Here is a 14,623-nt window from a genome sequence, read left to right as displayed (position 1 = left end):
ATCCTATAATCCTTTGCTCCTGTCACAGTGAAGATCTGGGACCCAGGTTTACTTTGTGTCTTAAGATAACGCTGAAAAGAAATTCCTGTTCTGCTTGTTACCTTTTTCTAACTATAACCAAAAGGCCTAACTTGGACACACTGGAACTAAAATACTTACTGCTACAGAAAAGTATATTTGGGTAAATCCACATATAATATTATAATCTTGTATAATGGAATTTCAATGTTACATGAAATAAAATTCATAAATTTTTTGGAGAACTATGTTCAAGATGTTTGGGGTATCAGTGAAGAGATCAGAAATATTGCCTTAGGAGGTTTCTAACACTAAAAACACTTAATAAACCAAAAACAAAGTATACTTTGCAGTATATTAGAAGCTAACACCCTTGTATGTAAAAAAATTAAAAAACACTTTTTTATCAACAGAGAGGGAATTGGCAGTACCAGTCGATAACTGGGCAAACTGCAGTGTTAAATGGGGGTGGTGAGGAGTTGCTAAGAAATCTAACCGAAGACCTGAGGACTTGAAGGAGGTGAATAATAGCCAGTGGAATCCAGGGAGGAGCATCTGAAGTAAAAGGAACAGTTAATAGCAAAGGCCCTAAGAGCATGGTTAGAGCAGAGGAAGCAAGAAGTAAGAGGAGTTAGTTTACAATAGGCAGCAGATCAGATAGGGTCATATAACCCACTACATGGACTCAGGATTTTATGGAGTAAAACAGGATTAGAGAATTTGAGCAGAAGAATGATGCAATTTGACACTAGGCTGCTATATTAAGAATATAATATATCAAAAGGTCACAAAAACAGAAATAGAGATGTGTGAAAAAGACATTCCAATAATCCAAGTAAAAACAATGATTCGGATGAAGTTAACGTAATCTAGGTGGTAAGAAATGGTCAGCTTTTAGGTATGCTTTAAAAATAGACAGAATTTCTTGACAGACAGGATTTGGTGTGTGAAAAAATAAGAGAGTAAAATTCTTGGTCAAAGTAACTACCAGGACAAGATGCCCATAAACTGAGATGGTAAAGACAGGTAAGCAGAGTATTTTACGGGTGAGGGATGAAATAATGACATCTTTTTTGGACATGGTAAATTTGAGATATTCTGAAGGCTAAGTCAAAGAGTGGTATTTAAGGAGGAGGAAGTAATTATCTGTATTAAATGCTCCTGACACATTAAGTAAGATGAAAACTCAGACTGACCACTGGATTCAGCAATTCAGGTCACCATGAACTTGATTACTTTCGAGGAGTTCTGACAAACGAAAAGCAAAGAAAGGAGCAGTAAGTTGCGGAGCAACTGGGGTCCCAAAAAAAAGGCTAAAAGAAGGGAACAGAAATTTTATCTGCTGCTCACCACAGGAATGACAGAGTATAGAGTTTGACCGAATTAACTTTTTTTTTTTTTAAAGTTCAATACTCAGAAGACCATAACATAATCTCTATAGTTTAAGCATTTAAAATGTCTAATATATAATCCCAAAATACTAGACAAAGAAACATGAAAATATGTCTCTCCAGACTCAGATTTAGCAGCCCAAGATTTTTAAAGTAATTAAAGTTATGCTCAAGAATATATAAGAAGATCTGCTTAAAATAAAGATCAAGGAGGTAATCACATAAAAAACCAGAAACCATTAAACCATAGGGACATTCCCGGAAAAAAAAACAAGATCCAAAATTAAAAAAAAACTCATTGAATAAGGTTACCAACAAATTGGAAATGATAAAACAAAGTGTCAAGTGAACTTTAAGTTAGGTCAACAGAAAGTATCCTATCTAACAACAACAACAAACAAAAATATTTGGAAAAATAAAAGAATCTCAGAGGTCTGTGGGATAACAAAAGGTAGAAAATACGTATGATTGGAATCCCTTAAGGAGAGAGAAGAGAGATGTGCCAGAGAAAAAATTTGGAAGAAATAATGGGTCAGATTTTCCAAAAAAAATGGTAAAAGAAAAGAAAATAAATAAATAAATTTAAAAATTCACGAAGCCCAGCAAACCTGAAGACAAACAGAAAGAAAAACCACACCTAGGCACATCATAGTTAAAGGTCTAAAAACCCAAGATACAAAATAATATCAAAAGCAGCCAGAGAAAATGACCCATTACAAGTATAAATGCATGCTGACTTCTCTTCAAAAACAGTGAGAATCACAAGACTGTGAGATGACATCTATAAGTGCTGAAAGTAAAAAACTGAACCCTATATCCAGAGAAAATATCCTACTGGGATAAAACTGAAATAAAGACTTTTAGATAAAGAAATCTGACAGTTCACTAAAGAAATTCCTTTAGAAGAAGCTGCTCAGGTTTAACGCAAATGAGACCAGAAAGAAACCTGGCTCTTCAGGAAGAAATGAAAAGCAGAAAACAAAAAACAGGTGGGTAAAAATGAAAGACAACTTTCCTCTTTAATATATTTAAAATACACATGATCATTTAAAGATCTAACTAATAGCTTGTATTAATGATAAATCAGCCTCAGAAGTGACTTCTCTCATTTCCCCCTCTATATTGATAGGAAGGTATAGTACCTGTTTTAGTTTCAAAAAGAAATTTTCAGTAGTACTACGTTTGCTGAAGGGCCAGAATAATCTTTCATTAGGTGAGCAAACTCGGACTTTTGTCTCTAGAAGAAAGCGAACAGGCTCTTGTACTTCTGTTATTACCAAATCAACAGCTGTGGTCATAAACAGCACTTTATCTAGGGAGAGAGAAGGGAGAAGCAAATTTAAGTGGAAATATATTTGCTCACATAATTAAATTACAAGTTTTAAATGACATTCAGAAAAAGTATGAACAGCTTGAAAAAAGTTTATGCATAGCATATCTGAAAAACTGCATAGGAAATTAGTCACAGTGGTACCCTTTAGGGTGGGACACTAGAACTGTGGCAGACTTTTCCTTTTCCTTATATATCCTTTGAATTTGAAATGATATATAAATATATTATCGCTCCACAAAAAAGTCATACTTAGAAGCCTGTAAATAAATAAGCATGTAAATAGAAAAGGAAGCAGGAAAAGAAAAATTGAAGAAAGGAGAGGGAGGAAAAAATACTTTGTTTACAGGTTAAAATTAATAATAAATTCAAAGAACTATTCAAATTCCTTGGTTTCATCAGAATTAGATACACACTAAATATTTCTCAAATAAGTAGAACTAAGATTTGGGTATCCTCTTGGGACTAAAATTTCTGTTCATGATGTCACCAATCTGCACCACCTTTAGGAGTTTCTTCATTTACAACTTGAAAATGTGGGGATTTTGGATTCCAGCTCCCAGTAATAACATAGGACTTTCCATCTGAACTTTTGCCCATAGATTCCTAAAGAAAAGAATAACAACAACATTAATGCCAAAAAAATAACAGCTAATCCTCATTCTGTTGCCTTAAAAAAAAGTTGTAAAAATATAAGACTATAAAATACGATCATATATATATATATATATATATATATATATATATATATATATACACACACAAAAAGTCAAGAGTATATATGGATTACAGCTAAAAATGTGCCAATTATTTATGCAACTGCTCCTGAAGTTATATATAAAGTGAATGCTTACAAATCATATCAAACTGTACAGACATCAGGAAAATTTACTACTTACACCTATGTTGAATTCTTCTGTCAAGTGAACAATTACTACATAAATTTTAGTTATTAAAATAAAGATTTTCATTTAATAGCAATCGTATATATACTGCATACTTTTCTAAAGCTCATAACAGTCTGCAAACAACTCTCTGACAAAATGTCTTTGACTCCAACATCAACCCTACACTATTGCAGTCAAGAAACTGAGACTAAGTAGGTATAAGGTCAGACTGGTAAAAAGCAAGGAGGAAATACCCTTATCTTTGCTTATTGCTTCATAAATGTGTTTTAACATTAGATTTGGTGTAACAATCTTTATAGAGGAGATAGCATACAAACTTAAAAAAAAAAAAGCTATCCTTACCAAATCTAACAAGTGCATGTCACTATTTCGTACATCTTTCCCTGGGCTAAGGAGAAGACCAAAACATCTGCAAAAAAAGAACCAATATAAAATTTGGGAAAAAGACTACAGCAAAGATGTTTAAGTTAGATCACTGAAAAAAATGCTGACAGAAAAAAGGACATATTGAAATTATCAGTAAATTAGCATTATCAAAATCTATTTCTTTAATTGAGATCAAGAAATTTTATGTTTGCCTTTTATTTTCACATACTTGAAGTCAACATACGAGCTGAAGATATAGAGATACTTCAAAAAAAATGAAATATACACTTTAATAACCAAAAGAATTCCCCAGGGAGCAAAACAGTTTGCAAATTTTTGAATACAGTATATGACTGTTTCAGTAGATTGACAAGAAATAAAATTTATACTGAAGCCAACCTTACTAAAAACGTTTACCTTTCAATGGCAAGTTCTTTATTAGTTGTTTGTTGCACATAGATGACAATCTTCTTATCAATTCCTTGTCGGAGTTTAAAGCATTGTCTGTCTTTATCTTTAGGAACTGCGCTGTGGGACAACATGTTTCATCAATTTTGGAAAGCATTTCCTTGTAATATACACCAGAATAACTTTTGTTATGATTTGAAAATCAGGCACTAAAAAGAATTTTCTATGCCTGATAGTCAAATAACAGATATTATCATCTGCCCCTTGATGTGAAAAGATCATTACTGTATGTAAACCACTAAACCATTTTATAAACCACTCATAAAAGCTACAAAACCACTCGTGTCTCCTGAAATGTAACTTTAGTTTTTTTTCTTTTTTGTTGCTGTGAAAATTGAGTTCAGCTAAGTCACTCAGTCGTGTCCGACTCTTTGCGACCCCATGAATCGCAGCACGCCAGGCCTTTCTGTCCATCACCAACTCCCGGAGTTCACTCAAACTCATGTCCATTGACTCGGTGATGTCATCCAGCCATCTCCTCCCTGTCGTTTCCTACTCCTCCTGCCCTGAATCCCTCCCAGCATCAGAGTGTTTTCCAATGAGACAAATCTTCGTATGAGGTAGCCGAAGTATTGGATTTTCAGCTTTAGCATCAGTCCTTCCAAAGAACACCCAGAACTGATCTCCTTTAGAATGGACTGGATGGATCTCCTTGCAGTCCAAGGGACTCTCAAGAGTCTTCTCCAATACCACAGTTCAAAAGCATCAATTCTGCTGCTCTCAGCTTTCTTCACAGTCCAACTCTCACATCCATACATGATCACTGGAAAAACCATAGCCTTGACTAGACGGACCTTTGTTGGCAAAGTAATGTCTCTGCTTTTTAATATGCTATCTAGGTTGGTCATAACTTTCCTTCCAAGGAGTAAGCGTCTTTTAATTTCATGGCTGCAGTCACCATCTGTAGTGATTTTGGAGCCCAAAAAATCAAGTCTAACACTGTTTCCCCATCAATTTCCCATGAAGTGATGGGACCAGATGCCATGATCTTAGTTTTCTAATATTGAGCTTTAAGCCAACTTTTTCACTCTCCTCTCTCACTTTCATCAAGAGGCTTTTTAGTTCCTCTTCACTTTCTGCCATAAGGGTGGTGGCATCTGCATATCTGAGATTATTGATATATCTCCCGGCAATCTTGATTCCAGTTTGTGTTTCTTCCAGTCCAGCATTTCTCATGATGTACTCTGCATATAAGTTAAATAAACAGGGTGACAATATACAGCCTTGATGTACTCCTTTTCCTATTTGGAACCAGTCTGTTGTTTCATGTCCAGTTCTAACTGTTGCTTCCTGACCTGCATACAAATTTCTCAAGAGGCAGATCAGGTGGTCTGGTATTCCCATCTCTTTCAGAATTTTCCAGTATATTGTGATCCACAGAGTCAAAGGCTTTGGCATAGTCAATAAAGCAGAAACAGTTGTTTTTCTGGAACTCTCTTGCCTTTTCCATGATCCAGTGGATGTTGGAAATTTGATCTCTGGTTCCTCTGCCTTTTCTAAAACCAGCTTGAACATCTGGAAGTTCACGGTTCACGTATTGCTGAAGCCTGGCTTGGAGAATTTTGAGCATTACTTTACTAGCGTGTGAGATGAATGCAATTGTGCGGTAGTTTGAGCATTCTTTGGCATTGCCTTTCTTTGGGATTGGAATGAAAACTGACCTTTTCCAGTCCTGTGGCCACTGCTGAGTTTTCCAAATTTGCTGGCTATAGTGCAGCACTTTCACAGCATCATCGTTCAGGATTTGAAATAGCTCAACTGGAATTCCATGATCTCCACTAGCTTTGTTCATAGTGATGTTTTCTAAGGCCCACTTGACTTCACATTCCAGGATGTCTGGCTCTAGGTGAGTGATCATACCATCATGATTATATGGGTCGTGACTATCTATGCTATGGTAAAATCATAATTTATCTTGTGCTATGGCTAACTATATACACATATATTTTTTAAATAGGTCATATGGGTATACCACTTTTTCAAATAAGTCATATGGGTATACCACTGTATTTGGCTTTAGGTATAACTGGCATACAACATAGTAGTTTCAGGTTTACAACATAATGATTTTATATTTGCATTTATTGTGAAATGCATAGTATTTTAACCATTGTATTACAGTCAACATTTAATTTCCACTTTTTAATTTTGCTAATATTGTGTTAAGAGGAACATTCATGCTGGTAACTCTCTTGGCATCTCAATTACTACAGAATCACTGGAAGAAAGGAACTGTGTTTGAAAAATTCAAATTTGACAAAGGCATCCTTGTCAATAATTTCATCACTGTATTAGGTTCTACAACACTCTTTTCTATTATAAATTCAGGAAAACATGCAACAAAAAGATAACAGAGCCCTAACAAATGTGTAAAGAAATCTGACCATCCAGGGGTTTTCTGTACAGCATTTCCTTGATACACAGTTGAAAAGGGATATTTGTGATTGTTAACCTTTCTACCTTGAAAATGCCTAATCTCAGAAGGAGAAATTACCCTAGTGCTTCACTTCTGAGAGATCTTAGAAACCTTTCCTATTTATAACTTGGAATTTATAAACAATCTTCAATCTTTATTTTTAATAAAGGAAAAAAGTTTAAACTATTCTGTTTCTTAAAATGGAAAAAAATTATTATAAGGTTTATAGATTATGATTTCTACTTCCCAGTATAGGAATGCATATTGCAGAAAACACCATAATAATGTTGGTGTGAAAATAGAAATATAAATAAGAAAGCATAAAGTACAATGACTTATACTTTATTGTACAAATCAAGGTTGAAGCTGCATTGTATACTAAACTTGCCACCAGATGGCATGAGAATTCCAAAGTCTTTGAAGGGAGAGCAATGTTATCAGTTTCCCAAATGAAACAATCATTGTGCCTTTTAATTTAAAAGCAAAATATCAGAACCATTTATATTTTCATTTTATCTATTTTATGAGTAGTCATGAAGGAAAGAAAGTTCTACATGCAACTACTGATTGTGATACCAAGAAGCAACCGTTTTGTGATATGAGCTGTGGAGAAAAAAAAAGTCAGTCATCAAAAAAAAAAAAAAAAAAAGTCAGTCATCTTGCAACCATAATAAACTTAGAAAGGATTTTTAGACTCTAGCCACTTCGTCTTAGAAATAAGGAAACTAATGTCACGAAAGAGGAGAGTGAAAAAGTTGGCTTAAAGCTCAACATTAGAAAACGAAGATCATGGCATCTGGTCCCATCACTTCATGGGAAATAGATGGGGAAACAGTGGAAACAGTGGCTGACTTGATTTTTTGGGGCTCCAAAATCACTGCAGATGGTGATTGCAGCCATGAAATTAAAAGATGCTTACTGCTTGGAAGGAAAGTTATGACCAACCTAGATAGCATATTGAAAAGCAGAAATATTACTTTGCTAACAAAGGTTCGTCTAGTCAAGGCTATGGTTTTTCCAGTGGTCATGTATGGATGTGAGAGTTGGACTGTGAAGAAAGCTGAACGCCAAAGAATTGACGCTTTTGAACTGTGGTGCTGGAGAAGACTCTTGTGAGTCCCATGGATTGCAAGATCCAACCAGTCCATCCTAAAGGAGATCAGTCCTGGGTGTTCATTGGAAGTCACTGGAAGGACTGATGTTGCGGCTGAAACTCCAATACTTTGGCCACCTCACGCGAAGGGTTGACTCATTGGAAAAGACCCTGATGCTGGGAGGGATTGGGGGCAGGAGGAGAAGGGGACGACAGAGGATGAGATGGCTGGATGGCATCACCGACTCAATGGACATGAGTTTGGGTGAACTCCGGGAGTTGGTGATGGATAGGGAGGCCTGGTGTGCTGCGATTCATGGAGTGGCAAGAAGTCAGACACGACTGAGCGACTGAACTCAGTGAACTGAATGTCACGAAATGTAAAGAAACTTGGAAAAGGTCACAGTGTAATGGTAGCAATAAGTAAACTAATCCTAAATTTTAATTTCTATTCCAGGGTTATTTTTACTACTTAAAAACCAGAACAAGTTATTTTTGACCCTATATGCAAGGTCACACTTCAGATACACACCATATTTCTCCCTTCCCAATGTGCTCCATTAAATTTTAATGATAAATCTTGATTTCAATAGCTTTAAGATATTTAGATTATTAAAACAAATACACCAACCAACCAAAAAACAAAACAGAAAAAAACTCTAGCAAAACAAATCCAGCTATAGACCCAGGTGATGTAGCTCTATGTTTAATAACAGCTGTCAGCCAGCTACTTTTAGTCTTACTAAAAGAACATGGTAACATATTTCCCTACATGAAATAATTTTTTTAATTAAAATTCTTTAAATCTTGCCTTGGCAATTTGCCTATTTATTTTCCTTTATCACTTACATTAAAAAAAAAAACTCTACCTATAAAAGCAATCATTATATAATATATAATATAAAGGTTAGGTAATCTGACCTAGAATTTCCGTAAAAGCACAGATAGTTTAGCATGTTAATACAAACTCAAATAAAAAGAATAAAGTAAGATGCCCTACCTAAAATAACCTTTACCATCATCTTCTTTTATTTCTAGAGACACAGAGAAGGTAAAGATGTCACTGTCTGGAGTCTGAGGCGCAGCAGTTGCTGAAAGTGGGGTCTGCTTGGCAGAACGGCGGAAGGCAGTGGCAAAACTGTAAAGTATCCGGCTCACCTACAACCAAAAATGTTAGGAGATGGGCTGTTATTAAAAAAGTAAAATACTTTTGTTAAGGCTGAAGGTGACCTACGTTGTTTGACGGAGGTAGTTCACCTTTCCTTCACTCATTTCTTTAATAAATTATCAAATTTATTAGACCTATAAAGCAAACAACACTAAAAATGACCAGAGTAGAGATTGTAAAAAAGGAATGACTGTGAACACTAGAAATCCAATTGAAAGATGATTTCCAAAATTGTTAGGAATTACTTGAATATATTTATTGTAATAAAGAATAATCCTCCAAGTTTAATTCTATAAGAATAGTTTGCAAATATGTCATTGCTAGAAGCAAGATGCCGATTTAATGCATTTAAACAGCGGTCAATTGGTCTCCTCTGACACTCTTAGCAACAACAAGGTTCTGGCTAACCAAACTTTTATTCATATTTCAGGCCATCAAAATGGAACAAATAAAACAGTAGCAGAGAATTTAATTTGGCTTATAAATGACCACAGAAAATACTATAATCATTTCAATGATTCAAGGGTGAAGATGAAGTTTCATCTGTAGACATTTCCCTCTTCAGTACTTACAGCTTCTTGTATTTCACACCGAAAGACATGTATTCTGAAGAGCTCTGCATTGTAATGACTTTCAGTGAAAGCAAAACAGTCACTCTCAGGAGTTCCATCATGCCCTCTGACACAGAAAAGGATTTTGTAGATAGGGTAGTTTGCTATTTCAGTGTTTGTCTGAGGATCTAAGAGTCTGTTCAGAAAAAATATACATAAAGAGATTAGAGCTACTGTGGACAATTTTCACTATGTTCACATTATGATTCAAGACTCATCTTTCTAGCAAAAAGATCATATAAATCATTTCTTGAGCCTGGCAGTCTACAGTCCAAAGGGTCACAAAGAATTGGAAATGACTGAGCACACAGAAATCATATTAATCTTCAATCTTGATAAGTAAGTTATATGTGGGGTCTTAAAATAACTGATTACACAATTCCATAGTACTAAAAACTACATAATCCCCTATTTTAGGGAGGCAATCAGGAAAGCATAAATAATATTAATGTTTCTTAAATAGTCTATAACTACATAAAAAATAATGGGTAAATTAGACTACCAAAATAGATCACTAAAGTGCTTCTCAGTATCTCCTAACAGAATGACCTAAGCTGCTTTATTATTTTAAAAACTAAAATAATGATGTAGTTTTTCAGAGTGAAACATGTTCTTTTGCTTCATGGCAAATAAGGAAGAGACACTTACAAAACATTAACACCGAAGGAAAAAAAACTTCATTAATAAAATCAAAAGGATGCCACTCACTGAAAATTAAATGGATATCATTCACTCAAAAATGTATTCATTCAACAAATATTTATGTGATACCTACACAACATCCCAGGCTCCATCCTGGGCCCTGACAATACAAAAAACTGAAATTATGAAGTTATGAAATTATGAACACAGAATGGGCAGAGCCATCAATGGGAAAGCCTAGGGGATAATGGAAATACCTAAGAAGGGGAACTAATTCAAATTCAAAGGCACTTTGATAAAGACTCTGAAAACATGAGGTAAGAGAGACTAATTTTCTCATGTCTTTATAGAATTAAAATATATTAGAACAAAGTATAACTTCAGTCAGGGGAATGACTATTGACTAAGAATCATATAAAAATGAGTTTTAGGGAATTCCCTGGCAGTTAGTGGTTAGGACTTAGTGCTTTCACTGAAGTTGCCCAAGTCACATCATGGCAAAAGGAAAAAAAAAAAAAAGGCTAAATAAATGGTACTAAGCTTCACATTAATAAATACAATTAAAATTAATATTCATGAATCTTTGCAAAATAGTTCTTTAAACACTCAAGAGAAGAATTACATATGCAGATCATTGGAATATTAATTAACTTACTACTACTACTATCCATATGCAGCTACAACTCTACTACCATAAAAATCCAAAATGCTTGAGGGCAGAGAAACAGATATTCTCATACACTGCTCACAAACGTACAAGCTAGATCAGTATTTCTAGATGGCCATTTGGCAATATATCAAAAACCATAAAAATGGGCAAATCTTTGACCCACCAGTGAATCTACTTCTAGGAACTAATTCTAAGGAAATTTAAAAATACATTAAAATTTAGCTCAAAAATACTACTTATAAGAAAACGACAGGTTAAGCACTTAAGTAAGTAAGTAAAAGTTGCTCAGTCGTGTCTGATTCTTTGCGACCCAAAGAACTAAACAGTCCATGGAATTCTCTAGGCCAGAATCCTGGAGTGGGTAGCCTTTCCCTTCTCCAGGGGCTCTCCCCAACCCAGGGATCGAATCCAGGTCTCCTGCATTGCGGGCGGATTCTTTACCAGCTGAGCCACAAGGGAAGCCCAACTTACATGCCCATATAATAAAAGTTTAATATTAGCTATTATTAGTAGCACTTTTATCATTAAAACAACTAAAATATGTAACATTAGACTGGTTATCTCTGAAAAGCCCATCATGTGCCATCATAAATTATAATAATTAAGCATATTTATTGATATGGAAAGATTCACCATATAACAAAGCATGTTATATATTATGTAATTCCACTGATGCTAAAAATGCTGATTCTAAGAGTTGTATAATTATACTTGCATATATATGTAGGTATATACACATAGACAAATATACCTACAACTACACAAAAAGGGTCTTAATAAACCAAGATGTTAACTGTTATTTACCAATGGGAGAGTAGAATTAAGACCATTTCCTAACCTAAAATATGTCACAAATGAACTTATCTACAAAACAGAAGCATAGAGAATAAACTTGTGGTTGCTGGGGGTCAGGGGCGCAAGGGAGGGAAGGACTAGGAGTACGGGATTAGCAGACGTAAACTATCATATATAGGATAAACAACAAGGTACTACTGTATAGCACAGGAAACTATATTCAATGTCCTGTGATAAACCACAAAAAAAAAATTAAGGAAAAAAAGTCTGTATGTGCATAACTGACTCACTCTGCTATATAGCAGAGATTGGCACAACATTATAAATCAACTATACTTCAGTAAAAAAGTTAAGAGTAATTTTCTAAATTTTTGCTTATTTGTGTTCTTTGATTTTTCTGAAATAAGTACGCATTTTTTTACAACAAAGCTAGTTTTGTATTTAGTTAGCTGATACAGACATCTGACTACATTTAAACACTGTGACCTGTTTCAGTTAGTATAAACAATAGCCCTATCAAGAGACTTCTCTGAGCTTCAGTATCCTCATCTTAAAAATTTAGGAACTACTGTCTAGTCAAGGCTATGGTTTTTCCAGTGGTCATGTATGGAAGTGAGAGTTGGACTATAAAGAAAGCTGAGAGCAGAAGAATTGATGCTTTTGAACTGTGGTGTTGCAGAAGACTCTTGAGAGTCCCTTGGACTGCAAGGAGATCCAACCAGTCCATCCTAAAGGAGATCAGTCCTGGGTGTTCATTGGAAGGACTGATGTTGAAGCTGAAACTCCAATACTTTGGCCACCTCATGCGAAGAGCTGACTCATTTGAAAAGACGCTGATGCTGGGAAAGACTGAGGGCAGGAGGAGAAGGGGACGACAGAGGATGAGATGGTTGGATGGCATCACTGACTCAATGGACAAGGGTTTGGGTGGACTCCAGCAGTTGGTGATGGACAGGGAGGCCTGGTGTGCTGCGGTTCATGGGGTCGCAAAGAGTCGGACATGACTGAGTGACTGAACTGAACACTGAAATAGTTAATATTTACCAACAGGTTTCTGTAATTTCCAAAGTCAGTATGAAATTTCTTTTCAACTAATGTGTCAAGCTAGTATTTTTATTGGGGGGCACATGGAAAATGTAAATTGTTAGGCAGACTCTTAGGTCAACATATTTCAATAATCCCCAAAACACTTAAATTTCTAGTGTTACAAAGAATTAGGGTGAGGAAGAGTATAAAAAACTGCTCAAACAAGTGACTATTTTTCATAAAAGGTCACAATCCTTGGAAGACATGAAAACTAAGTGCCAAAAGAATTAACCACTACAAGAATAAAATAATTATGTATTTTGTTCACTCTTGCTTTGTTATAAAACTGTAGGTGAGAAATCTGATCAAATGTTACAAATATTTCTAGAAGGCTGGTCTTACCTCACAGTTCCTTCAGATACATTCGGCACTGACAGGGTTACATCTAGTGAGATCTGACACTGGCCCCTTAAGATGGACATCATCCTCAAGGCTTCCACTTCACTCCTGGGAGCATTTACTGAGGCACAGCCTAAATAAGTTAGTTTGCTGAAAACTACACTGTCCTCATCTGCCACTGGTGTGAAAGGACTTGACCCTTCAGAATCTGAAAGAAACAATAAGGAAGTGATTATTTTCACTTTGATATTTTGTTAACATGAATATTAAGTAAAACTCTACAAGCTACATTTAGGTTCTAAAATTAAATTCGTCACTTTCCCAGAAGAAAATTAAAGTCAGAAATCTCACACCAGAACTTGTCACCAACACTAAAATTTTTAGGTATGGCTATAGTTTCAATCCTTAACCTAAATGGTGACCTGAGATTCAGATCTGATTTATCTCTTATAATTTGTTTTGACTTTATAATTTACATTTAGGTCAGTAATACATTTAGTATTTTACCACCCTGAAAAATCCTCTTTCTTCTTTCTTATCTGTTCTATTATAATGATTTCTCTTATTCATCATCTTAGTTACTTTATCATGTTCTCTCAGTCCCCCTGCCTTTCCTTTCCCAATAAACATTTACAGTTTTAATATTCTACTTTTCCTCAAAGAACCTTCATAACTGTCTTTTTCTTCCTTGTCTTTCAGGTCCCTTTTTTCAATTTGACAACTATTCCCACCAAGCAGGCCTAAGGCAAACATTTTCTTCACCAAGAATTACTTCTCTATTTCCCCAATCAGTCAGTTGCTCATTCGTGTCCGACTCTGTGATTCCATGGACTGCAGCACGCCAGGCTTCCCTGTCCATCACCAATTCCTGGAGCTTACTCACACTCATGTCCATCGAGTTGGTGATGCCATCCAACCATCTCATCCTGTTGTCCCCTTCTCCTTCAGCCAATATCCAATTTCCCAATACCATACTCAAATTATTTTTTCCTGAAAAAATTCTTTAAGCACTCTAACACTGCCTCACTGTTATATAACTGGTTTTTTTCCTTTGCTATAAATGACATACATTTAGAGTCGACATATGTGTAACTGATTCACTGGGCCTTCCACCTGAAACTAACATTGTAAATTAACTACACACCAATAAAAAAAACTTTTTTAATGACATACATTTAAAGGGAAATCAGAATGGTACATGTATTTATTCCTCTCACATCCCCCTCAATCTCGTATTGGAAGCTTCTAGATAATATAGATACGATTTTTGCTTCCTCTGCATCAAACCTAGTACAAAATGGACACTCAAATATTAAAAACAA

At 35.2% G+C, this 14,623-nt stretch overlaps 1 protein-coding gene across 7 annotated transcripts in view; it reads right to left on the bottom strand.

Moving 5' to 3' along the window:
• Positions 1-14,623, bottom strand: part of RABGAP1 (RAB GTPase activating protein 1) — a 169,183-nt gene that overhangs the window by 107,243 nt on the left and 47,317 nt on the right. For all 7 annotated transcript variants that reach the window (XM_070798118.1, XM_070798119.1, XM_070798117.1 and 4 more), the window contains 7 exons: positions 13,305-13,509; positions 9,731-9,905; positions 8,991-9,148; positions 4,431-4,541; positions 3,990-4,056; positions 3,243-3,345; positions 2,552-2,721 (listed from right to left, as the gene is read on the bottom strand). In XM_070798118.1, the coding sequence (XP_070654219.1) occupies positions 2,552-2,721; positions 3,243-3,345; positions 3,990-4,056; positions 4,431-4,541; positions 8,991-9,148; positions 9,731-9,905; positions 13,305-13,509 (989 nt within the window). The remainder of the gene's footprint in view (positions 1-2,551; positions 2,722-3,242; positions 3,346-3,989; positions 4,057-4,430; positions 4,542-8,990; positions 9,149-9,730; positions 9,906-13,304; positions 13,510-14,623) is intronic.

This window comes from Bos indicus, chromosome 11 (genome assembly GCF_029378745.1).
Source record: "Bos indicus isolate NIAB-ARS_2022 breed Sahiwal x Tharparkar chromosome 11, NIAB-ARS_B.indTharparkar_mat_pri_1.0, whole genome shotgun sequence".
NCBI classification, from domain to species: domain Eukaryota; kingdom Metazoa; phylum Chordata; class Mammalia; order Artiodactyla; family Bovidae; genus Bos; species Bos indicus.
This window is presented reverse-complemented; position numbering and strand designations above follow the sequence as displayed.